The 23,061-nt window shown below is 51.9% G+C and overlaps 3 protein-coding genes across 10 annotated transcripts in view; 1 reads left to right on the forward strand and 2 right to left on the reverse strand.

Annotated features, from left to right (window-relative positions):
• Nucleotides 1-110: 110 nt before the first annotated feature.
• LOC113208231 (BTB/POZ domain-containing adapter for CUL3-mediated RhoA degradation protein 3) lies at nucleotides 111-3,605 on the forward strand. 2 transcript variants are annotated; one of them, XM_052265757.1, is made up of 6 exons: nucleotides 111-129; nucleotides 222-532; nucleotides 630-889; nucleotides 1,010-1,062; nucleotides 1,152-1,350; nucleotides 1,444-3,605. In XM_052265757.1, exons 2-6 carry the CDS (start codon nucleotides 364-366, stop codon nucleotides 1,645-1,647), a joined length of 885 nt encoding a protein of 294 aa, XP_052121717.1. In that variant the 5' UTR covers nucleotides 111-129; nucleotides 222-363; the 3' UTR covers nucleotides 1,648-3,605. The 2 variants fall into 2 exon arrangements, with proteins under 2 accessions (XP_052121717.1, XP_026280928.1); XM_026425143.2 differs by having other exon boundaries at nucleotides 124-532.
• A 1,636-nt stretch (nucleotides 3,606-5,241) lies between these two features.
• On the reverse strand, nucleotides 5,242-19,429 carry LOC113208205 (leukocyte surface antigen CD53). Of its 7 annotated transcripts, XR_008010954.1 has the most exons (6): nucleotides 19,203-19,428; nucleotides 9,433-9,618; nucleotides 9,182-9,358; nucleotides 8,899-9,096; nucleotides 8,399-8,598; nucleotides 5,242-5,530 (listed from the first exon to the last, which is right to left on the reverse strand). XR_008010954.1 is itself a non-coding variant. In XM_052265760.1 (5 exons), exons 1-5 carry the CDS (start codon nucleotides 19,272-19,274, stop codon nucleotides 5,650-5,652), a joined length of 711 nt encoding a protein of 236 aa, XP_052121720.1. In that variant the 5' UTR covers nucleotides 19,275-19,429; the 3' UTR covers nucleotides 5,242-5,649. The 7 variants fall into 7 exon arrangements, 6 of the variants coding, with proteins under 6 accessions (XP_052121720.1, XP_052121718.1, XP_052121719.1 ...); XM_052265760.1 differs by lacking the exons at nucleotides 8,399-8,598; nucleotides 8,899-9,096; nucleotides 9,182-9,358; nucleotides 9,433-9,618 and adding exons at nucleotides 6,025-6,222; nucleotides 6,308-6,484; nucleotides 6,559-6,744 and having other exon boundaries at nucleotides 5,242-5,727; nucleotides 19,203-19,429; XM_052265758.1 differs by lacking the exons at nucleotides 8,399-8,598; nucleotides 8,899-9,096; nucleotides 9,182-9,358 and adding exons at nucleotides 6,025-6,222; nucleotides 6,308-6,484 and having other exon boundaries at nucleotides 5,242-5,727; nucleotides 19,203-19,429.
• Nucleotides 19,430-19,487: 58 nt separating this feature from the next.
• LOC113208186 (uncharacterized) overlaps nucleotides 19,488-23,061 on the reverse strand; it is a 4,485-nt gene continuing 911 nt past the window's right edge. Inside the window, exons 4-9 of the mRNA XM_052265772.1 lie at nucleotides 22,716-22,882; nucleotides 22,521-22,631; nucleotides 22,285-22,419; nucleotides 22,061-22,207; nucleotides 21,894-21,977; nucleotides 19,488-21,813 (exon numbers count right to left, since the gene is read on the reverse strand). Coding sequence (XP_052121732.1) covers nucleotides 20,815-21,813; nucleotides 21,894-21,977; nucleotides 22,061-22,207; nucleotides 22,285-22,419; nucleotides 22,521-22,631; nucleotides 22,716-22,882 — 1,643 coding nt within the window. The 3' untranslated portion in view covers nucleotides 19,488-20,814. The remainder of the gene's footprint in view (nucleotides 21,814-21,893; nucleotides 21,978-22,060; nucleotides 22,208-22,284; nucleotides 22,420-22,520; nucleotides 22,632-22,715; nucleotides 22,883-23,061) is intronic.

The following is a 23,061-nucleotide window of genomic DNA, read 5'->3' on the forward strand; positions in this document are numbered from 1 at the left end:
TTATTTGGAAAACAAATATTGCCAAAATCACTAGTAATGGATTTGTGTGCTATCCCACGAGGTTCAGGGTTCAGGTTTTCTACCGTCGTCTGCTAACGGCCGAAAACGCAAACTGAGGTGATGCAGGGTGTAAATGTTATCTACCGACCGAGAACTTTAATTTCTGTTAAATATCTGTGCTTTTTAATTTTTATGAAATACTGTTTCCATTTTGTTTGTAGAAAATATTGTTATTGAGGATTATGTTTGCATGAGAATCAGACCTTTTCCATCGGCTGAAATCGGATACATGACTATATTCTCCTGAAGTTTGGCCTAAAAACTCTTAAAATTGAGGACCCAAGTATTCTAGATTGCTCGACAATGTCGGGTGATCGCGTTGGAAGGGTCTTGAGAGGGAGCCCATCTCAGTATGTCAAATTAAACATTGGTGGGTCCCTACACTATACAACTATTGGGACCCTAACCAAACATGACACTATGTTGCGGGCCATGTTCAGTGGTCGAATGGAAGTCCTCACTGACTCTGAAGGTAGGTTTGACTATATCTTTTTATCGATTATGTTAAATGTTTTTATTTTGAAGAAATTTTCTTAGTTGTACTTTCTTACTTATGCCATATTTTTCAGGCTGGATTCTCATCGACAGATGCGGAAATCATTTTGGATCAATTCTAAATTTCCTTCGTGATGGATGTATTCCTCTCCCAGAATCTGTGAAAGAAACAGCTGAACTCTTGGCCGAGGCAAAATATTATTGTATATCAGACCTTGCTGAAAGCTGTGAGCGTGCATTGCAGAAAAAACAGAGAGAAGCGGAGCCCATCTGTAGAGTAGCTCTGATCACATCGCAGAAAGAAGAGCAACTTCTTATCAATTCCACCACCAAGGTGAGATGAGATGATGAATCAAGTAATTTCTAGTTGTTCTGTTTATCATACTGAACTGTCAGAGTATACCACCCACCCTTAAGTAGTAGGTTACTAATATTTGTTTTTCTCCTATTTCAGCCAATTGTAAAACTTCTAATTAATAGACATAATAATAAGTACTCATACACTAGGTAAGAATTGTTTCATTCCATAATTACAAAGCATGTCTGCTGCTATCAATAAACTTAATATTATTAACACTTCACTCTTATGATTTTAGCACCTCTGATGACAATCTTCTGAAAAACATTGAATTATTTGACAAGCTCTCTCTGAGATATAGTATGAGACTAATGTTTATCAAAGATGTTATTGGGTCTAGTGAGATATGCTGTTGGTCTTTCTATGGCCATGGCAAGAAAGTTGCAGAGGTTTGCTGTACATCCATTGTGTATGCCACTGATAAAAAGCACACAAAGGTAAGAGTGGTCCATATTTAAGAATTTTGTTGGGATTTGTTAATATATGATTTGGAGAATAAATACATCTTGAAATGTTTTGACTTCTTTTAGGTTGAGTTCCCTGAGGCAAGAATATTTGAGGAAACTTTACATCTGTTTTTGTATGAAGATAGAGCTGGGCCAGATCAGGAACTTATTCAGGCGACTTCCTCACGCTGTGGTGCTGTCGCTGGAATGTCCTCTTACACAAGTGATGAAGAAGAAGAGAGGTCTGGTCTTGCTAGACTGCGCTCCAACAAGCAGAATAACACCTAGGGACGACAGCGGCTTCTGGAAAGGTGACCAAGCCAACGTCCAGGAGCTGCCATTTTTGTAAAGCTTGGATTCAAAAACTAATCAAGCTTAACTATGAGCCGGTCTCATCTTGTGAAACTGAAAATGTTTCACTCACTTGACTTGAGTCTTCTTAATTTATGTCTGAGGACTTCTCATGAAGACTTATCATAAGGTTGGTGTGGGTGCATGCTAGTATTATTTGTTGTTTGAGCCAAAACCCTACCTACTTAGTTAATGACAAAATGGATTGAGATTTCTAAAGCAAGCTCTCATATGTTTAATTTTCATGTTGTAGACCACATGAATAATCAGTACATTCCAAATCTACAGCCAGAGACGTTGGAAAAGGAATCCATTAATATTTTTAATATTTTACCCATTTTGACGATTGTTTTAGCAGTGAGCATTACTCTTTCCCAAATGTGTGGTCAGATGTTAGAGCTAAAGATTGATTTGAAAATTAGCACATCACTTAAATCCTCTCTTGATTTAGTTGTCAGAAACATTTTCTATAAGATCATTTGTTATATAGTAGTAATTTCATATTTGATTGGAAAATATGATCTGTTTTGTCCAGTATTTTACTCATTTGTATCACTTCAAAATTACTTTTAAGTAAGATAAGAAAACTCTAACAATTGATGTTATTTTCCAAGTGTCTTTATGGAGTATTGCCTACTTAGTGCCAAAGGAAATATATTGTCTGCAAATAGAAGCATTCTTTGTGATAAATTTTAAGTATAAGTGTGTAGGCAAATACCTTGTCCAGCTTATGGAGTAAATACTACTGCAGCTACACAGTTACTGGTTTCACATCAGACTTAAGAGTTGACGACTTTCTTTGTAGGCATTCTTATTTCGTATCTTTGAATAGACTATCAACTTGACCTCTACTGTTTCACATATTACGGTAATTTATCATTACAAGTAAACATAATATTTTTGAGTTGCTGCCAAGTACTCTTCTCTTTACTGAAAAAATAAGTTAAATTTTTTTCATGTAATCAAAAAGAATTTTTCTTTATCTGTGATGTCATATCAGTCTTATTATGAAGCAGAGGTACTGTGTTGCAAGTTGTTTCCTATAAGTGAGTATTATGGGTTGGTGAAGTCCCACATTGTAAGTTTGTCAGGTCAATTCGATTTGATTGTGAGATTAACAATCAACAAAAGCCAGCTTCCTCTTCAATTGTAGGCCTATCTATTATTTTTGTTAATAGGTATTGTGCTTATTGAAGCTAACTCAAAATTAATTTGTTGAATAAATTAAAACAGCAATTTGATTTTTGGCAAGCAGGTTGTCTCCCAAAAATATACCAACAGCAACTAGTTGCTATTACTCTACTTGTATAGTATAAATTTAATGCAGTAGGATTAGTTTTTATGAACATTGATGTGGTTTCTCTCTGCATTGTGAGTGGTAGTTCTCACCTACCCACTATGTTTATTATAATGCTGTGTAGCCGACCTTGCTTGAATATTTTTTTAAACAAAAAGCATCATTAGATAGTTTCTTACATTTAAGCACAGTTCTGAACTCACACACATGGTGACAACTTATTTTTTAAAATTATAGAGCTTTATACTTTTTGTTGGAAATGAGGGGACATAGGACCATGTAGACTTGTAATTGAAGAAAATGTGAAAATAATTGTGGCTGTGATTGGGACTTGTGGGAAATTTCGTCATGTAAATGGTGTAAGTGCTAAGTGCTGTATGCAATTTCATTACAAAACCAAAACTTATTTTTCAACACTGGGTTCTATTCATGCTCTCATGTGTAAATTTATCATACTTCTGACGTTTTCGGGCAGTTGTGATATATTGTCATTATTATGATGCTCTTTTTGTAGGCATTGACATCTCCCCGTCATGAAAATTGTGGTACTTTCATTCTGCTGTCATTTGTACCAAAATATATTGCCTCTTACAAAATATTTAAGGTACTTTGCTCTTCATGCTTTTGACCTTTTTACCAATCTTTTTTTACCAATCTTTCTACACGAATGTGTTGGTGACATCACTCGACTGTCAGCGCCGGTCGTGACGTGCGACCAGTAGAACGAGCAGATCTCAGCCGTGGTGGTGACGACTCTCTGCTCACGGAAATTCGGAAATAACTCCCGCGCTCTGCTCGTAACAACTGCTTTTAAGTTTTTTTTGTTTGTTTTTTTTCCAAATCAGTGCCCTAGGCTAGCCTGGCAAGTTTCGCCAACGCGCCTGTTGCTGAATAAGTAAAGAAGCTCCAAAGGCCAAACCGCCGGTACCGTTGTAACTAGGGGGGGTCGGCAACCTTCATTTCGCAGACTTTGCATTGTGAGGCTTGCCCGAGCTTGCCCCAAATCGACGCCCGGGGACGGGGACGCCTACCTATGGAGTATGATAGCCAGCGAGCAGCACCAGTTCTCGCCAGCCTATGCCAGACAACAACAACAGCAAGGAGCGAGAAGGACAAGGCCCAGCGTCGGAACCAGTCGCAGAACACACTCTCACGACCTTGTCCCGCGCCCATGACCCGAGCTCCAGTCACCGTACGGGTCACTCCAGGTACCACTGGCCGGCCAAGCTCCTCGGGAGGGCGTGCCCGGGCGTGCCAACCAGCCCGACTTCCTTCCGGGTCTTCCGACCGTGCGCTCGAGTCGCGAGTGAAGTCAGCAGCAGCCACGGGGAGGCGCGGAGCCCGCAACGTTTTCAGGTTAAACAGGAGATTGGTGAAAGTTAAACGAATTTTAAAGAAACAGTGGCCTGCGTGGAGCAACGTGAAGGTAGCAAAAGGTGTCCCCACCAAGAAAGTTTTTCGAGCCGTCGAGGCAACGCCGATGAGGGCGCCTGCTTCACGCCGGGTAGGCCAGCCCGCCAAGCAGCTGTGTGTAAAGGGAAGCCCACCCAAACACGGAGGCCTCGGGCAAGATTGTGTTTGACGCCCGACGTTCCCTCGCGTCAGGGAGGGGCGCAGGAGGATCATTATATTGGCCTCTTCTGGAATCGCTTCCGGAGTCTGGCGATCGGCCTCGAGACTGAGCAGGGTGAGCAAAAAACCATAGGTCGGTTGGCGGGCTGCTCTGCTCTATCCACCCGGACCGGCGCGCTAACTCCAAATTTGCGACAGATCGAAATGAAGAGGTTCTCTCTCTCGCCGGGGACTTGGGGATATAACGCCAAGGACGCACATGTGCATGGACGGGACGGGCATGGCGCCGCGGGCGTCCCGAGCGGCCTTCGTTGGCCTCGTATACGTCCCATCGGAAAAGGAAGGGAAGGGGGGGGGGGACTTAACGTCCGAAAGAGTCACATGTTTTCGTCGCGCGCTCGAACGCACTCCAAACTCCAAGCTGAGCTGGCCACACGCCACCACCACCCAGCAGCGTAACGCTTGGGAGTTCCCCCTCCCGCCCCCTCTACCGGCTGCTGAGTAAGTGGCTGGCCGGAACACCTGACAAAATTGGGTGATAGAAGGCCAGTCGGACAACAAAAAAAAAGTAGGTGAGCAGGGCATGGTGTCCATCTGTTCCAGGAGCTCGGATTGTATTTTGAATTTGTAGAGGACTTAGCAAATGAGATCATAGACAAGGCTAATATTTTAAAATTTTAATTTAATAATATCTATAATAAAATTATACAAAAACTTAAGGTATTTCTTTTAAGTTTAACTTCAGGCAATAAAAGTGGCGAATCCCACTAAAGGATACAGCGGACGGACTGTCCATACCGGTAACTGTACAAAACGTTCTTTGGGCTTGCATTAGCAATACGCACATCCCCTAATTTCATAAGGTCGGCGGGAATGATAGTTTTATTATAAAGTTCATTATTTTTAAAAAGTCATCAGGAATGAAAAGAGGTAAAGGCAAAAAGAAAAAATTTAAAAACATAAATAGCCTAAAAAGTACGGTAGTTAACAACACACGACACTTGCACGACACGTCTTTTGATCATCTTGAGAGCCAGTCAAGTTCATAAACCAAAAGCGAGGAGCTTTGTCTAGTATCCTCGCTGCCCGCCGCGCTCCGCCTTCTTGATGGCTCCAGCCAGACCCAACGCGAACCACACTCCAACCAGCTGCGACAGAAAAGTTTCTCAAAATCTACTCACAATGATAATGGCAATAAAATGGTTCGCTACGCTGTTCGCTCCTTAGCCGAACGCATCGCTCCCACAATCCGAATATTTTGGAGTCCTAAAAGGATCTGGACGGTCATTGAAGTCCAAGGAGACCCCATGATATTTGTATCCCGGGGTAAAAATATCATAGGGCCTCTTTAGCCTCCAACGACCTGATCCGTTTGGTACCCCATAATATTTGTACACCGACCCCCCCCAGTGTCCACGTGGTTTGTGAACGGCCCCACTACTCACCTCCACGACGGCCACGCCGATAGCCACTCCGCCCACGATCTTGCCGTTGGTCTTGAGGAAGTCGGCGATGGCGGTCCTGCAGCCGTTGGGGTAAGCGTTGACGACGGTGCAGACGGACGAGCCACCGCAGCACGAGGGGCGCAGAGTCAGCGGGCCCGTGCCCCAGGCCGAGGGACCGTCGGCACCGCAGCACTGAAGCTGCGGCAGGCAGTAAAGGGTTCAGTTTAGTAAACCCAAGGGGTCAGGTGAAAGCGAAGTGGTCGCCGAGAAGGTGCACACTTACCTTGCTCTGGAAGTAGTCGACGGCCTCGCTGGCGTATCTGTCGTCGCCCTGGCGCGCCTTCTCGAACAGGGTCCTGATGCCGTCGGTCACCTCACTCTGTGCCTGGGAGCTGTACATGAAGGCCAGCACGCACGCGATCACCTCGACGATGATGATCACCAGGAGCAGCACGGCGAACTAGAAACACAACCACGCGTTATCAGACACCATTGTGGGGGGGTTATCACACCACCATCCCCGCGAGTCCTCACCGTGATGAGCATGCAGCTGCTCTCCTGCACGGCGCCGCAGCAGCCGTAGAAGGCGATGATGAAGATGATGGCGCCCGCCACGATCAGGACGATGGCGGACGAGTCGATGTGGTTCCCGATCTGCGACAGCGGCGCCATGGCGTTCAGCGACAGCGCGCCCAGGACGACCAGGAGGAGGCCGCATAGCTGGAAATGAGGATGAGAAACCGATGTTATACTGCACAAAAACAAATCGGGGCCCAAGGGACGGGCCCAGTTTGCAACTTTCATGAACACGTGAGCAATATGCACAAACGAAGCAAAGGATGTCGCCTATACTGCACGGGAACAATCACTACTTCCACTCGGACAGGAGAGTGCGACGCACGAGATAGCCCCAAAAGGCAGGCAAACAGCGAAACGAGGTGGGGTGGGGTGGGGCGGGGTACGGAGTGTGGGGTGGTTGGGTGGGGTGTAAGGGCGTGGCTAGGCGACATGCCGCGCGCGCCGCCGACAAATGTTCACACGCACAGTTTAGAGCTCAAGGACAGAACAGATGTACCCTTGAGTTTGAGTCATCTCGTAAAATGTTGTGCCCTAAAAGACCCCCTCACTAGAAGCTCCGCCGCGCCACACAAGTCGGGCTCCACATCGGCGAACGACGACGGTGGAAACGTGACCGAGAGCACTGCTGCGTGGTGCCTGGCCTTGGCCGTGGTGGGGCGTGGCGGCAGTACCAACGGGCACTACGGAACGGGCGTTCGGATCGGAACACCGCGTGGCTCAATTTAGAGAAGCGAAACAGTTTCCCAGCAATATGGATAGCTAACGAAAATCTATAGCGCCGTCTCAGCATATTTTTCGAATGGTGAAGGTGGACTGACAGGGGGAGGGCACCCAAACACGGAGGCCTCGGGCAAGATTGTGCTTGACGCGTCAGGGAGGCAGGGAGGGGCGCAGGAGGATCATTATATTGGCCTCTTCTGGAATCGCTTCCGGAGTCTGGCGATCGGCCTCGAGACTGAGCAGGGTGAGCAAAGAACCATAGGTCGGTTAGCGGGCTGCTCTGCTCTATCCACCCGGACCGGCGCACTAACTCCAAATTTTCGACAGATCGAAATGAAGAGGTTCTCTCTCGCCGGGGACTTGGGGATATAACGCCAAGGACGCACATGTGCACGGACGGGACGGGCATGGCGCCGCGGGCGTCCCGGGCGGCCTTCGTTGGCCTCGTATACGTCCCATCGGAAAAGGAAGGGAAGGGGGGGGGGGACTTAACGTCCGAAAGAGTCACATGTTTTCGTCGCGCGCTCGAACGCACTCCAAACTCCAAGCTGAGCTGGCCACACGCCACCACCACCCAGCAGCGTAACGCTTGGGAGTTCCCCCTCCCGCCCCCTCTACCGGCTGCTGAGTAAGTGGCTGGCCGGAACACCTGACAAAATTGGGTGATAGAAGGCCAGTCGGACAACAAAAAAAAAGTAGGTGAGCAGGGCATGGTGTCCATCTGTTCCAGGAGCTCGGATTGTATTTTGAATTTGTAGAGGACTTAGCAAATGAGATCATAGACAAGGCTAATATTTTAAAATTTTAATTTAATAATATCTATAATAAAATTATACAAAAACTTAAGGTATTTCTTTTAAGTTTAACTTCAGGCAATAAAAGTGGCGAATCCCACTAAAGGATACAGCGGACGGACTGTCCATACCGGTAACTGTACAAAACGTTCTTTGGGCTTGCATTAGCAATACGCACATCCCCTAATTTCATAAGGTCGGCGGGAATGATAGTTTTATTATAAAGTTCATTATTTTTAAAAAGTCATCAGGAATGAAAAGAGGTAAAGGCAAAAAGAAAAAATTTAAAAACATAAATAGCCTAAAAAGTACGGTAGTTAACAACACACGACACTTGCACGACACGTCTTTTGATCATCTTGAGAGCCAGTCAAGTTCATAAACCAAAAGCGAGGAGCTTTGTCTAGTATCCTCGCTGCCCGCCGCGCTCCGCCTTCTTGATGGCTCCAGCCAGACCCAACGCGAACCACACTCCAACCAGCTGCGACAGAAAAGTTTCTCAAAATCTACTCACAATGATAATGGCAATAAAATGGTTCGCTACGCTGTTCGCTCCTTAGCCGAACGCATCGCTCCCACAATCCGAATATTTTGGAGTCCTAAAAGGATCTGGACGGTCATTGAAGTCCAAGGAGACCCCATGATATTTGTATCCCGGGGTAAAAATATCATAGGGCCTCTTTAGCCTCCAACGACCTGATCCGTTTGGTACCCCATAATATTTGTACACCGACCCCCCCCCCCAGTGTCCACGTGGTTTGTGAACGGCCCCACTACTCACCTCCACGACGGCCACGCCGATAGCCACTCCGCCCACGATCTTGCCGTTGGTCTTGAGGAAGTCGGCGATGGCGGTCCTGCAGCCGTTGGGGTAAGCGTTGACGACGGTGCAGACGGACGAGCCACCGCAGCACGAGGGGCGCAGAGTCAGCGGGCCCGTGCCCCAGGCCGAGGGACCGTCGGCACCGCAGCACTGAAGCTGCGGCAGGCAGTAAAGGGTTCAGTTTAGTAAACCCAAGGGGTCAGGTGAAAGCGAAGTGGTCGCCGAGAAGGTGCACACTTACCTTGCTCTGGAAGTAGTCGACGGCCTCGCTGGCGTATCTGTCGTCGCCCTGGCGCGCCTTCTCGAACAGGGTCCTGATGCCGTCGGTCACCTCACTCTGTGCCTGGGAGCTGTACATGAAGGCCAGCACGCACGCGATCACCTCGACGATGATGATCACCAGGAGCAGCACGGCGAACTAGAAACACAACCACGCGTTATCAGACACCATTGTGGGGGGGTTATCACACCACCATCCCCGCGAGTCCTCACCGTGATGAGCATGCAGCTGCTCTCCTGCACGGCGCCGCAGCAGCCGTAGAAGGCGATGATGAAGATGATGGCGCCCGCCACGATCAGGACGATGGCGGACGAGTCGATGTGGTTCCCGATCTGCGACAGCGGCGCCATGGCGTTCAGCGACAGCGCGCCCAGGACGACCAGGAGGAGGCCGCATAGCTGGAAATGAGGATGAGAAACCGATGTTATACTGCACAAAAACAAATCGGGGCCCAAGGGACGGGCCCAGTTTGCAACTTTCATGAACACGTGAGCAATATGCACAAACGAAGCAAAGGATGTCGCCTATACTGCACGGGAACAATCACTACTTCCACTCGGACAGGAGAGTGCGACGCACGAGATAGCCCCAAAAGGCAGGCAAACAGCGAAACGAGGTGGGGTGGGGTGGGGCGGGGTACGGAGTGTGGGGTGGTTGGGTGGGGTGTAAGGGCGTGGCTAGGCGACATGCCGCGCGCGCCGCCGACAAATGTTCACACGCACAGTTTAGAGCTCAAGGACAGAACAGATGTACCCTTGAGTTTGAGTCATCTCGTAAAATGTTGTGCCCTAAAAGACCCCCTCACTAGAAGCTCCGCCGCGCCACACAAGTCGGGCTCCACATCGGCGAACGACGACGGTGGAAACGTGACCGAGAGCACTGCTGCGTGGTGCCTGGCCTTGGCCGTGGTGGGGCGTGGCGGCAATACCAACGGGCACTACGGAACGGGCGTTCGGATCGGAACACCGCGTGGCTCAATTTAGAGAGGAGAAACAGTTTCCCAGCTATATGGATAGCTAACGAAAATCTATAGCGCCGTCTCAGCATATTTTTCGAGTGGTGAAGGTGGACTGACAGGGGGAGGGGGAGGGGGTAGGGGGCATAACCTCACGCGCCGTGCTCAGCTGCACCCAGTCGCGCCTCACCGGAATACAAAGAGGATAAGAAGCCTGTGACGCCCCGCGCGGGAAGGGGGCGGCGGGGGGTCAGCCTTGGAGGTTGGAGGGGCATAGCTCTACGGCGGCCTGGACACGGCCGGCGGCCGGCCCGGGCCCACCCGCGGCCCGGGCCCGGCGCCAAGGTCAACCAGGCTACGCGCGCGACTGTACAGTACAGAGCGGATTACGCATCGGGCCAGAGCACTAGTGATGTCCAATGGTCGGTCAACCCCCCACTCCACCTGTCTGCTGTCTCTCTCGCACGCGCTAGCCGGCCACTAGCTCCGTCCCTCTCGCTCGCCCGATGGGCACCCATCGACGCCGAGCGACCGACCATTGGACACCACTACAGAGCACCGGCGCTATGACGTGACGGACCCGGCGTCGGCCAGGCGCGGAGGAGTACGGCGTCCTAGGGCCCTAAATGTGGGCACATGTAGGGCTCTGTGTGCAAGTCCCGCCCCTCTCCCCCGGCGCGAGGCACACTGACCTAGGACAGGTGCAGAGGGGAGGGGTCGGGCCCGGTCAATATGATAAGCCCCTTCACCCCCCCCCCCCCAGGTCCCTCCCGTTCGCGGCAACAACCAGATCGGGGTGAACAACCGCGCACCTTCCCCCGCCTGCCGCCGGTGCAACCCCTTCGCCAAACATGAAGGCCGCATCAATGGCGCCGGCTCGGGGGATCATCCAGAAAGTACGTCCGTCATTCGCCGTTGCGAAGCTGCCAAGTCCAGCCCCAGGGAGCTCCCAAAGCGCCTGGTAGATAGCCAAGATCTTGTCTGTAGTGCATGCATGTACTGCGGGGTGGCCTACCCCGAGTCTCGCAGGCGCCGAGCTGCCGTAAATTTTCAAAAGGAATCGGAGGAAACGGACGCGGCCGTACTTTCTGGACGATCCCCTGCCGGGCCGCCGGTTCATGTAGACGGACGCCCCTGCATGCTTCTGCTCTTCGTCCCTACTTCACTGCCGGCCTAGCGCGGCACGGGCCTATGCAAATCAGCAAGAGCAAAAAAAGAGTTTCCACCCCGCCTGCAGCTCGGACCCCAACAACAAGTCCTGTCCAGTTACGCGCGGCAGCAGTGCAGTGCCGTGCAACGAAAGGTCCCGCAAGGGTGAAGGTCGCACAAGACCCTCTCTGCTGCGCGGCGAGACCCTCCCCTTCCTTCCGGCAAGAGAGGCAGGCAACAACAAACTCGGTGGCGCCGCGGGCGGGGCGCGGAGTAAGAGCTCGTCAAGAAAGTACGACCATTTTGCTGGGGTTCTCTCGGCAAAAAATGAGGGGAGTTCGGCGCCTGCGAGCTGTGGGGTAGGCCACCACGCAGGACACGCATGCCCTACGGGCGAGATGTTGCCTACCTACGAGGCGTCATGAGAGCTCGGAAAGGCTAAAATTAGTGCAGTTTTGTAACAACGGCAAATGACGGACCTAAAGACTCTGCACGCTCGGTCGCTTGCGCCCCGTGCCCGGCACTCCCCCGCGAGCCTCGTTGGCGCGGACCGACCTGGCGATGCGGGTGATGTCACCGAGGTAGTGGCACTGCGGCGCCACGCCCCCGCCCCGGCCCGCCCCGGCCCGCCACTCGGCGGCGCGCACTCTGCTCTGGGGAGCGGCGACACAACGCAGCGCAGAACAGGCCGCCGGTTGTTGTGTTCGCCGGCTTCACAACCGCGGCGCAGCTCGCGCAGCTCTGCTGGTTTGCTGCCATCATGGGAGGCGCGGGTGGCACGTGCAGATCGTAAGAGAGGGGAGGGGGGGGGGGGGGGGGGGGCGGAACTCATGGCGAGGGGGGGGGGCGGAACTCATGGCGAGGGCATAACGTAGCCAGCCGGGGCCAGATTGCTGTTTAATATCCCCCCCACCCCACCCCAACCCCGGCCTCAACACCTCCATGTCCCACAGGCGAGAAAGAAATTAGGAGGTATAGAAAAGGAAAAGGGAAAACGCGCCACAGTTCGTTGGAGGTTGATGCCTCCTCACGTGGAATGTGGGCCGACTGCTGAAACTACGGTAGTTTTTTTCCGGCGTAAAATGGGGGAGGGGCTGCGGCTTCAGCACAAAGAAACCATTTCAGACAGTTTTAGACGCCTGGGGAGGGAGAGGGGGAAGTCCTTACGTTACTACGCCCAGGCCCAGCCTCGGAGCGGTTCGATCGAACTAGACGAGCGTCTCCGCCTGGTTTTTACTGTTTCTGGGGTGGAAGAAAAAAATGAGGGAGAACAGCAGGAAACAAGCATTTTGCGGTCGTTGATGGCAGTGCTAAAACTGAAAGTGTTCCATCCATCCATCTACCCAAAGCCGCGGCCGCGGCGTTGCCCGTGCCAGGCTGTCGCAGCCCATCATCACAGTCAATTGACACAGGCCATACGCCGGCGGCGGCCACCTCGTCGGGGACTTAGCGACTCGCCCTCCAAAATTGGGGAAGCTCACGCCATATACCAACCCGTTCTCGTGCGCGACGACGCCGGTCAAACACTCGCCTACGCGCCCATCAGCATCAGAGGCGAGAGACTGGAAGTAGGCGATGCGAGGAAAAACAAACCGAAAGCCCCGTGACTTGCGGTGACTTTACTACTGGACCAAGGTTTTCCACACGACGGCGCCCGCTCGATCAGCCTCGGTGTTGCTCGGGGAACACGCGACGTCGGGGAGCCTCATGATCCCGCGAGGGCAGAGAGCATTCCGCAGCTGCACAAGTAGCTGCCCCAGCAGCAGCAGGGCGCGGCTGGCCCGCGGGCGAACGAACACGTCGTCGTTGTTGTCAGTTAACCCGAGCCGAGTGAGCAAGTGAGAGGGAGAGATGTCGAGTGCGTGGGAGTGCCGTACAGGACAAGCTCGGGCACTCCCCCCCCCCTCCTCAGCGGGGAATGACCCTGTACCGCACAATGCACCGCGGAGGCTCCGCGGCTCAGCGACTCCTCCTGTGCGCATGCCTATCTGCATTGGATAGCAGCATCCCGGTCCAGCCCGGCAGCTGCGTTCAATCAGACTAGCAGAAGCAAATACACGCGCGGGAAGGATTTGAGCATCAACGGGGAGCGTTTCGGTGGTGGTGGTTTTTTGGGCAGCACGCCAGGCAACAACACACGCCGCCGCCGTCCCGAAACACTCGGCAGGCGAGGCGGCGTGAACCTCAGCGTCGCGGCCGCGCGGGCAGGAGGCAACCGCGGCGGTCCAGCGGGAGCGTTTACGTCACGTGACGAAGCGTGACTCATCGAGGCGCCCGCAGCGCAAAGGTAGCGTGAGTCACCGCGGTGTACGGTGACGGGCGTGACGGCGGGAGACGCCGCGTCGTCACACGAGTGCCACGTATGGGACCGGGGGGCGAGACTCACCGCGAGGCCGAGGAAGGCCGGGGCAGAGGACATCGGGCAGAGCGACCACCTGTGCAAAGACGTGTCGAGGCGGGCCTGGGGCCCTCTGCCTGCCCGCGCACCCGAGCCGTGAGCACAGGGAAATAAGTTCGGCGGCGTGCTCGAAAGAACGTCTCATAAAAACAGCACATGTGCGCCCAAAAATATTATCAGTTGTTCATCCTCGGGAACGTTCTTTTCGGTCCGACGGAAAAACCTATTATTTGAGACGTTGGGCGGCGCCTCGAGTATAGTCTAGTCAGTGGACACGAAAACCCGCACCGCGCGGGCGGTTTATGACTGTTCAAAATTAGAGCAGAGGCAAGCACCACTCGGAGAATGGTCTGGGCAGGCAAAAGCCAAGTCTGTTCACTACAGTGGCCGGCCCGGCACGTCACGGCAGCACAGCGTTGCCGCGCGGGCAGGCAGGCGGTCGACGTGGTGCAGCGGGGTGCACCGCGTCCCCGGCAGGTTGTGCCGAGCTCATTGGAAAAAAATAATAAAAGGGGGTGGGGTGGGGGGGTGGGGGTGGCATCGTCCAGAAACTACGTCAGTTTTCCTCAGATTCATTCGGCACATTATGCATTACGGGAGCTCGGCTCGGCGCCTGCGAGACTCAAGGTAGGCCGCCCCGCAGTACACGCATGCACTGCAGGCAAGATGTTGTCTACCCACCAGGCGCTTTGCGAGCTTGACCGGTTGGTAACGGCGACGGCGAACGTAGTTCTTTCTGAACGATTCCTTTGACAATTGATAACAATCATAGGGGATCCTCGATGTAAATGTATGGTTGTTGTTATGGTTGTAATGTTGGTTTGAATACGGAATAAGTGGTGGGATGAGAATATTTCTGAGCCTGCTCTAAAATAGACGGACGTTCCGCCACTTGAGGCCCCGGGCCGGAGTGAAGCAGTCCACCAAACTCCTCAGTATACTGTGGAGTACTAACAGCCCAGCCGATCCCACGGCACGGAGCACCGCAGATAATCAATTCGACCTGGAGGCGACTCATCCGGTGCGCGTGGAAGCGCGGCGCTGAGGCAGGCACCGCACACGGGGGTGAGAGAAGCAACGCATTGGTGAGGCACGAGGGTCAAGCCTAGCTATCAACCATCAAGAATTATTTCGATTCTTTAAGTCCGACGGGATCACTTGTTTGATTCAGGGAGAAAAACGGTAGTGTCATATGTTGACAGGAGGAGCATGGGCAATTTTCCTCGAAGCAAACGGCACATGTGTACTATTTCTGGCAGTGGAACTCATCGAACCAGCGAGTCTGGCAGGCCGGCCGAGCCAAAGTAACCGGTCGCCACGACAGCGAGAGTGGAAACCGGCTCGAAAAAACTTATTGCATAAGAATGCGAGGAGGTGGTGGGCCCCGCCCCGCCCACGGCCCGCGGCCCGCGGCCGGAGCCGCCCGCCCGCCCGCCCGCGTGCGTGTCGGCGGCAGCGGCCGGGGTCACCGAGATAGAAATGACACTGTCTGCTCCGTCCCGCGGGAGGGCGTGGCGCCGAGCAAGCATCATTTGGGGGCTCCGGATGACGACGGGGAGGTGCTATTTTCGGCGGCAGCGGCGCGCATGGGCGAAGGCGCGTGCTGCTGGGACGGGATAGGGAGAAGAGAGAGGCGCAAGTTCGGCCACGCCGCGACAGCCAAACTCATCTCGAGAAATCGATAGGGCATTGCACTGAATCGCGCTATAGCGGGACCCGAAGGTAATAAGTAAAACAAAAGTTTCAAACACGGAACCAGATGAGTTGAATGCGACACGTTTAGCACATCATGGGGGGTATCAACATTGCCGCCCGGCGACGCCTGCTGCTGTGGCTGTGCTCTGCGGCCAACCCGAGTAAGGTTCAGTTCAAGTCGCCGATATCCTTCTAGCCTGGCGGCCCGGGTGACGCCGACGCCGCGGGTGGGGCAGCTTCCGGCCGTCCGAGGCGGGACGACTCAAGGTGCGGCGCGGGCCAAGCGAGATTGGCCGGGGCTGGGCGGCCGTTTCCGGCGGGCGCTGCACCGCACCTACGCGCCGTCCGCGTCCGCGGCTCTGGCGGTGACGGCTGCGCTGCCGCCCCCGGGGTCACGTGGTCGTTGACACGGCATTCCAACAATACCTATCTCACGACGCAAGCCCCGGCGTGACCTTCTAGGTGCGATAGCCGTGGGTATCGGTTATTCTGGTATTCCACGGTCCTCGCGCGTTGTCCGCCTGGCCGTCGCCACCGGCTCCATCCGCACCGCGCCTCATGCGGCGTCAACTCGTCTGGAAGAAGCGACACGACACCGGAGAACCAGTCACCGCGCCGCGCCTCTGCCGGCCGCGAGCCTCTCTGAGGAGTCATCCTCACGAGTAAGAAGAACGCCCGGACACTTGCAGTGACTCCATGTCACATGGTGGGGCGAGCGGGTGTTCCGAGGGCGTTGCCGCTCGGTGCGGTTGTGCCGCGGGCGTACCGCACACCGGGCGTACTACCACACCGCATGGGGGAAAGTGGCCCGACTCGACCCGGCGCGGTCCATCCTGGGAGAGACATCGGCCCGAAAGAGAAAGGAATCCGTCATCTTACAAGCGGCCCGCCCCGCGCACCTCGTTCGGGTGTCAGGGATGAAAACTCGTCTGACAATAAAGAGAAAAAAAAATGGACGACACAAGTAACGTGGTGATTTCCGACTTTCGGACCACGTTAGCCGAGGCACGGGTGCCCAATAAGGACAGGATGGCCCCTTCGTCGTGTGGGATAACCCTATTTGCACTTTCGACGCAGTGTGGCTCCGGCTCGTGCGACGCTCGTTTAGGAATGAGCAGCTCGTTCTGACCGACGCGCTAACAGCGGCGCAGTCATCTCCCAGTTAGCACGCCGCGCCCCGGGCCCCCCGGCGGGCCGAAGAGCGGCTGAAGCGGCGGCCAGAAAGGCTTTCTCCGAAATCACTACTCGGGGTGTTTGCCTTCCTGGGTCACCACCACCAAGCACGTCGATATCCCCGATGGGGAGGTGCGGTGGCAGGGCGTGGCAGTGCCTCCTCTCACCCCACACCAACTCGGCCGCATGGGCGCCGCAGCCCCGCGGGGGTCGCGAAGGAGGCCGAACCGAGGAGGGTTGCATCGACCAGACCAGCCCTCCTCGTGCACTTCTAGAGCATCCTCAAAGGGGTGGCACACACCGCATCGGGTCAACGACGTCCGACACACATATGCGGCGCGCCAACGAGCGGGCCACGGCGACGTCGTCGTCGTCGTCCTGAACCAGGATGTGTGCGAGCTGAGCGTGGGAACGGAGCGGCAAAGGCGAGCTCGCGGCTCAGCAGCTCGCCGGTTCCACGGTAACCTGGGGGGAGAGAGGGGGAGGAGAGGGGGTTGTGCATGCAGCGCGATGGTAGTGCTCTGCGCGGTGTCCCTCCCGCGCCCCGCCGCCCCGCACCCCGCCGCCGGTAGGAGCAAGAGCACCTGTTGAAGCAGCCCGCGCCCGCGGCGGCACCGGGCCCGTCCACGACACTATTTAGCAGCACAGAGCACACCACACCATTGCCTGCTGCTGGCGCAACCACCAGACCGGAGCGAGATAGGCACGGCACGGCATGGCACGGCAAACGGGCTCGGAAATAGGCAGCGGTTTGTTTACGATGCCAGCGACACTCGAGGCAAAGCGCCTCCCGGTTCGCGAAAGGAAAGGGCGTCTCCTTTGTTGCTATCGAATAATTGGCCTGTGTGAATGGGAACGCGAATAACCCTCGGTGCTAATCAATGCCGACCGAGGGGTTCGAATCGACCGCCGCGTCGCGCGGCCCGGCCGGCGGGGGTCATCGGCAAAGGGTACCACGGCAGGTTTCTCGGGAGGAGATATGACCTTTGGCTGCCAGGGCGGTGGCAGAGCGGCGAGATCTTCGACGCGTGCGATTCACGACTATCAGAAAGGCAACCCAGACCCCCGCATTCGGCAGCCCTCACACAGTACCCGCTGGCTGGCCCTACGAGCCGGCCCGGCTGAGCTCGGTCGTAAAACCATTATTCGAATTCGATTGAGCACCGGCGACCGGAGAGGGGGAGTATACACCTGCTGGAATCAAGACTGATTTGGGGGGGGGGAGTAGGGGGCGTATCCGATGCGCGGCCCGGCCGCTCCTCGTGGTTTTGTTTTGAGCCGACGCGCCGGCCTGGGGCGGCTCCAGCGCCAGGAGCAGCGTGTCCAGGCCGCTCCAGTAATAACTTCCTCGGCCCGGGCTCGGCCGACCGGCTTCCCCTTCCTTGTCGTAACCTTTGCCTCTTCAAGGACACGAAGAATCCCCAGCAAGTCGTCTGGAAGCCGGGCCCCGGAGAGAGGGGGGAGGGGGATAAGCCGGAGGGGGAATGGGGGAAGGGGGACGCCTTCTTTCGTCTTGACGACGCTGCTCTGCCGCTACGACGAGCGCTCAGCCGCCGGCCCAGTCGGTCCACCTTGAACAAACGCGAGCGATTTCCAGCCAGGGTGGACTGGATTAACTACCAAGAGATTTCAATCGGAACGCGACACAGCGTTGCGACAGACCCGGCAGAAGCAGGACGGGGCGGCGAACAAAGCCGGTGGCGACACTGAGTACGGAGTAGTCGTGACATTCTCTGCACCGCGGCGAGGCATCAACGGGGAATGCCGGACGGAGCAAACAAAAACTTTTTTCGAACCACATATTGTTACGTGGTTGCCGGGCAAGCCAGCAGCGGCCAGCTCACATGGGGGCCTTCCTCTAGCTGGCGACGAACAGCGAAGCTGCGCCAAGGGTGTGGGGTGGGCGTGTCTAGCCATTGTTGTTGACGACCGCTGCTGCTAACCGCGAGGCTGCGAGGCAGGCATGCGTGGGGGCGTATCTGCGCGGGGAGGAAGCCGAGGAGCCCGCGGCCGCGGTCACATTTTACAACATTTTCCTCCTGCCTCCGCCTCCCCCTCTTTCCCCCCAGAGACGCACACCGGCCGGAAACACACCTCACTGTTAAAAATTTTGTTGTAAATTTACAACACATTTGATGTAAAGTTTGATAGCAACAAATGTTGTTGAAAAACAACACATGTTGTAATCCAACAACATTCACCAAATTTCCTGAAACGAATTTTCATTCCAAAATAGTGGTCATTTACTTTCGTCTGCACCAAAAAAATTGTAATAAAACAAATTTGTTTGTTCTGTGACGATACATCTTGCTATCAAACTTTACAACGATATTGTTGTGGTTTTACAACATGGTGAAACGTGGGAATCATTGTTATGGACCACTGCGGGCAAAGTAGAAGGAATTTTGCCACGTGCCAATAAAAACGAACGATGATATTTTTTTAACACACTAGTCATTACAAAGGGTGTGATAAATTTACAATTTTTTTTAACAGTGCTGCTAGATAATGGCCACGCCATGAGGGCCATGAGCGCGCGGCGGCCGCCGCCATGGAAACCCGCATCAACAACGAGCGCCATACTCGCGTCCAAAAAGGACGGAAAAACTCACCGCGAAGACGAAGTTGAAGATGAACAGAAGGTACTTGATGACGCTACTCCCGCAACTGAGTCCGGCCGACATGGTGGCGGCGGTGTGGTTTGCACTACTACTGTCACGACACGCTGTTGCACTCCGCGATGGGGTCGGGCACGGCGGCGGGTGGTGTCTGTTCGGTTTTCGTTGCGCGCTCGGTATACGCTCCGCGCTGACTCTCGGCTCGGACTGAACTGGCTGCGGCTGCGGCACGGCGGGCTGGGCGTCGCTCAGCTCCTCTCTACAGTCGCCTCACCATAAGGAGTAACCCGCTCCCTCCGCGGAGCCGTTTGCTGCGCTCGGAAGCACTGCGCGCACAAAAATAGTCCATATATACGTGATGGGTTAACAATCAAATTACTGTATCGGAAAGCGATAAAACAATGACCAAACGAATGCCGACAATTTTAAGTTGAGCACTGGATATACCTGTATCCACATAAAATTATAATGTTTTATTCCTCCTCATAGATGACGATGTCAACAGAGAACCAAACCATGACCAAACGCACCATTTTCGTTATCGGTTTTTAAGGAACAGAAAACATGTCATCACACAATATGGACATTACAGGAATCAGGAATGTACAGAGATGAGCACTGTGCAGCCAGTTTGTACACCATTTTCTTTATTTCCATCTTCCATGGTGATGTGAAAGGGACACTGACGTGCTGTTTTGAGATGTAGTTTTCGATATTTTCTCCTTATCCCCCTAATGTACCAGTGTCAGAAGTTTTACGAAAGTGAACCATCTCGACATCCTTCAAAAGCCAGCTGCCTAGTCAAAGTACCTTTAGTTTTGTTCCTATGGTACAGTAAATGTTTTGACATTTACACGTAAAAGACAAGAATGTCTATTGAGTTCTAGGTGATTGGGAAGAAAACGCAGTAATTGAGGATGAAATAATGTGTATTTGAACAATCAACATCTACTAAATAAGAAAATACACAAGTAAAAACTGTTCGTCAAAAAAGAAGTATTTCCGACAAAATCATTTCTCACAGACCAAATGTGAGGCATTCATTGAAAAAATATAAATAATACAGTGCAGTTCATAACACATTCAGATAACATAAACTGTCGCACATGATATGTGATAATACAGTAGTTCATAACACATTCAGATAACATAAACTGTCACACATGACATGTGATAATACAGTAGTTCATAACACATTCAGATATAACTAGCTCAATTCGTTTTTGAGTTATCGCGATGACAGACAGACAGACACACAGACAGACAGCCGCGAAACTTTTTGATCATCACTGGAGTAATAGGCTTCTCTAATCGCTCAGCCAAAAAATAAAATAATAATAATAATAACATAATTTGTCACACATTGTACGTGAGGCAGTCATTGAAAATATAAGCAAAATAGTATGGGGCAATTGATAATGAGAAATGACTAGTTTGTATATTAGATACAAAGAAATGAAATAAACTTTTTAGACTAGAACAAAGAAGTTCATAAAACTCAAAATATTTGTCAATGATAAATACATAATGAAATAAAATTGAAATACTTCACAGCCTTGCTAACGAGGATATAATACAAGGTAACACAGGCACACAGTTGGTAATATTAGACACAATAAACTTTATACAATTCATATGTAGATAGGTCGTGGACATCATTTTTAAAAACCAAGTTGCCAACTGCAAGAGATGACATACATCGGTAGAGTCTAGCAGCACCAGATTTGGCTGAAACGACATTGTTAATATCAACACAATGAGCATTGAAAACAAAATACCTGCCACCTTCAGTTTGCCAAAAGCAAACCGACCGACCATGACCTTGTAGAACAAAACTACAGTTTTGAGATTCTTCCGGACTAATGCCATCAAGAAACTCAGCCATGGCCTTAACACGACCTGTAGCACAATATTGTCCACTCAATATGACACAGGACTTTAAAGATACCAATTGACCAGATACAAGAACTTGAGATGGAAATACATTTGACAGCATTCCAGCCTCCTGAAATTGCTGGTAACCAGCAAACATTAACACATCCAATTGCTCTGTTGAGAAGCTGGCTTTTTCTTGTTGAATACTTCTAGAAGCAATGAGACTTGAATAGACATACAAGCCCTGGCAATTGTTGGCATTTTTGAAGTTTGCACTCCTTAAATGCACATGGGCACTTGTCACTAAGTAGACCCCATCTGTAGTAGTGGCTTTGTTCTCGTCAACTTTCTTAGTGAATCGGGGTATCTTAACAGCAGATGGACACTGAATTCGCGTTTTTTTCCTAGTCGGCGACTGGCTCCTTTTGGCTGTGGGTTCCTTTCTTTTCCTCTGATTTTTCACAATAGGTGGCAAGAGTGGAGGGATAATAATAGAGGCAGTACTAGGTGAAGACAGGGGAGGAATGAATCGCACGCTGACTATGTCATCCTTCATCTGCTGCCTGATCGCAGGAATATCTGTCTGGGTGAAAGGGTCAACGTAATGTGCACTACGTTTCCACTCCAAGTAGGCTCCACGTCCACTGGCAGGAGGAGTAGTAGCAAAATATGAGTAACAGCAGGTGAAAACACCACAATCAGTTACATTATTAACTTGCTGTGGGACTCCCTGCAAGAAAAATACGGACCATAAAAGAATTCATATGCAGTTAATGGGAATCAAATTTGATTGAATAATGCCTCTCTCACCTTCATATCTCTTCTCTTCCACTGAGTTTCATCAAATGAAAAGAGACGAGCAGCAGCCTCTGCCTTTAGATATTCCAGAATAGCCTGTCAAAAATGAAATATATAAGACCATGATCAGACTAATGAGAATCAAAAAGGCTGCACAAATAAATTTTTAAACCGCCTACCCTTGTGTGTGCTGTCCCAGTCCACAACATACTGTCAAAATATTGAATAAGTTTTCTCTGAATGTCAATCACAACCAAAGCCCAGTGATGCTTTTCTTTGATGTGGATGGGCACAGTGACAAAATGATAATCTAGGAAAATATTCACCTGAGCAAAGTTAAATACAAAATTAACATTACATCACTGACAGCTCATTCTCTAAGTACAATTTGAATTGTACATACATCTTTTGTATATCTCGATACTGCAAAATGTGATCCTTTGAGAAGGCTACAGTAAAAGAACGTGCTCAAGGCGAATACCTTAATCCCGTGTGCAAATTGATACGCTTGAAGTAGCTTTGTGTACACATTAATGATCTGCCAAAGTAATTCAGTCAATTAGGTACATTGCATATTACAAAATACTATAAGTCAAGAGTTAGATATAATTGCAACTGATAAATTAATAAAATACAAACCTGATCATTCAACTCCTTGTGTTCATTCAGAGTGAACAAGTCTCTATTCCTGACCTGGTACCGGTCGAATGTGGCTACCACCTGATCCCTCTCATCAATGTTTTGAGAAAACTGTAACAAGGCAATAGCAAATGAAGATAGAAGACATGGTGACTAAAATAAAGATGATTTCTGTAAATTTCAATAGAAGCACACCTTTGCTTCCCACAAAGTGTCCAGCTCATTTACATCAATGACTGGTGGAGCAGAAGAGACCTTAGAACTATCTATCTTACATAGATCAAAAGGTGTGACAGGCTTGACTATGGAAGGGGCTTTGGGGTTGGGGTCATCAACATCTTCTTCATCTGCAGAGGAGGTGTCTGTTCGGTTTTCGTTGCGCGCTCGGTATACGCTCCGCGCTGACTCTCGGCTCGGACTGAACTGGCTGCGGCTGCGGCACGGCGGGCTGGGCGTCGCTCAGCTCCTCTCTACAGTCGCCTCACCATAAGGAGTAACCCGCTCCCTCCGCGGAGCCGTTTGCTGCGCTCGGAAGCACTGC

The sequence above is a fragment of the Frankliniella occidentalis genome, unplaced genomic scaffold (assembly GCF_000697945.3).
Source record: "Frankliniella occidentalis isolate FOCC.00 unplaced genomic scaffold, Focc_3.1 Scaffold30, whole genome shotgun sequence".
Lineage (NCBI taxonomy): Eukaryota > Metazoa > Arthropoda > Insecta > Thysanoptera > Thripidae > Frankliniella > Frankliniella occidentalis.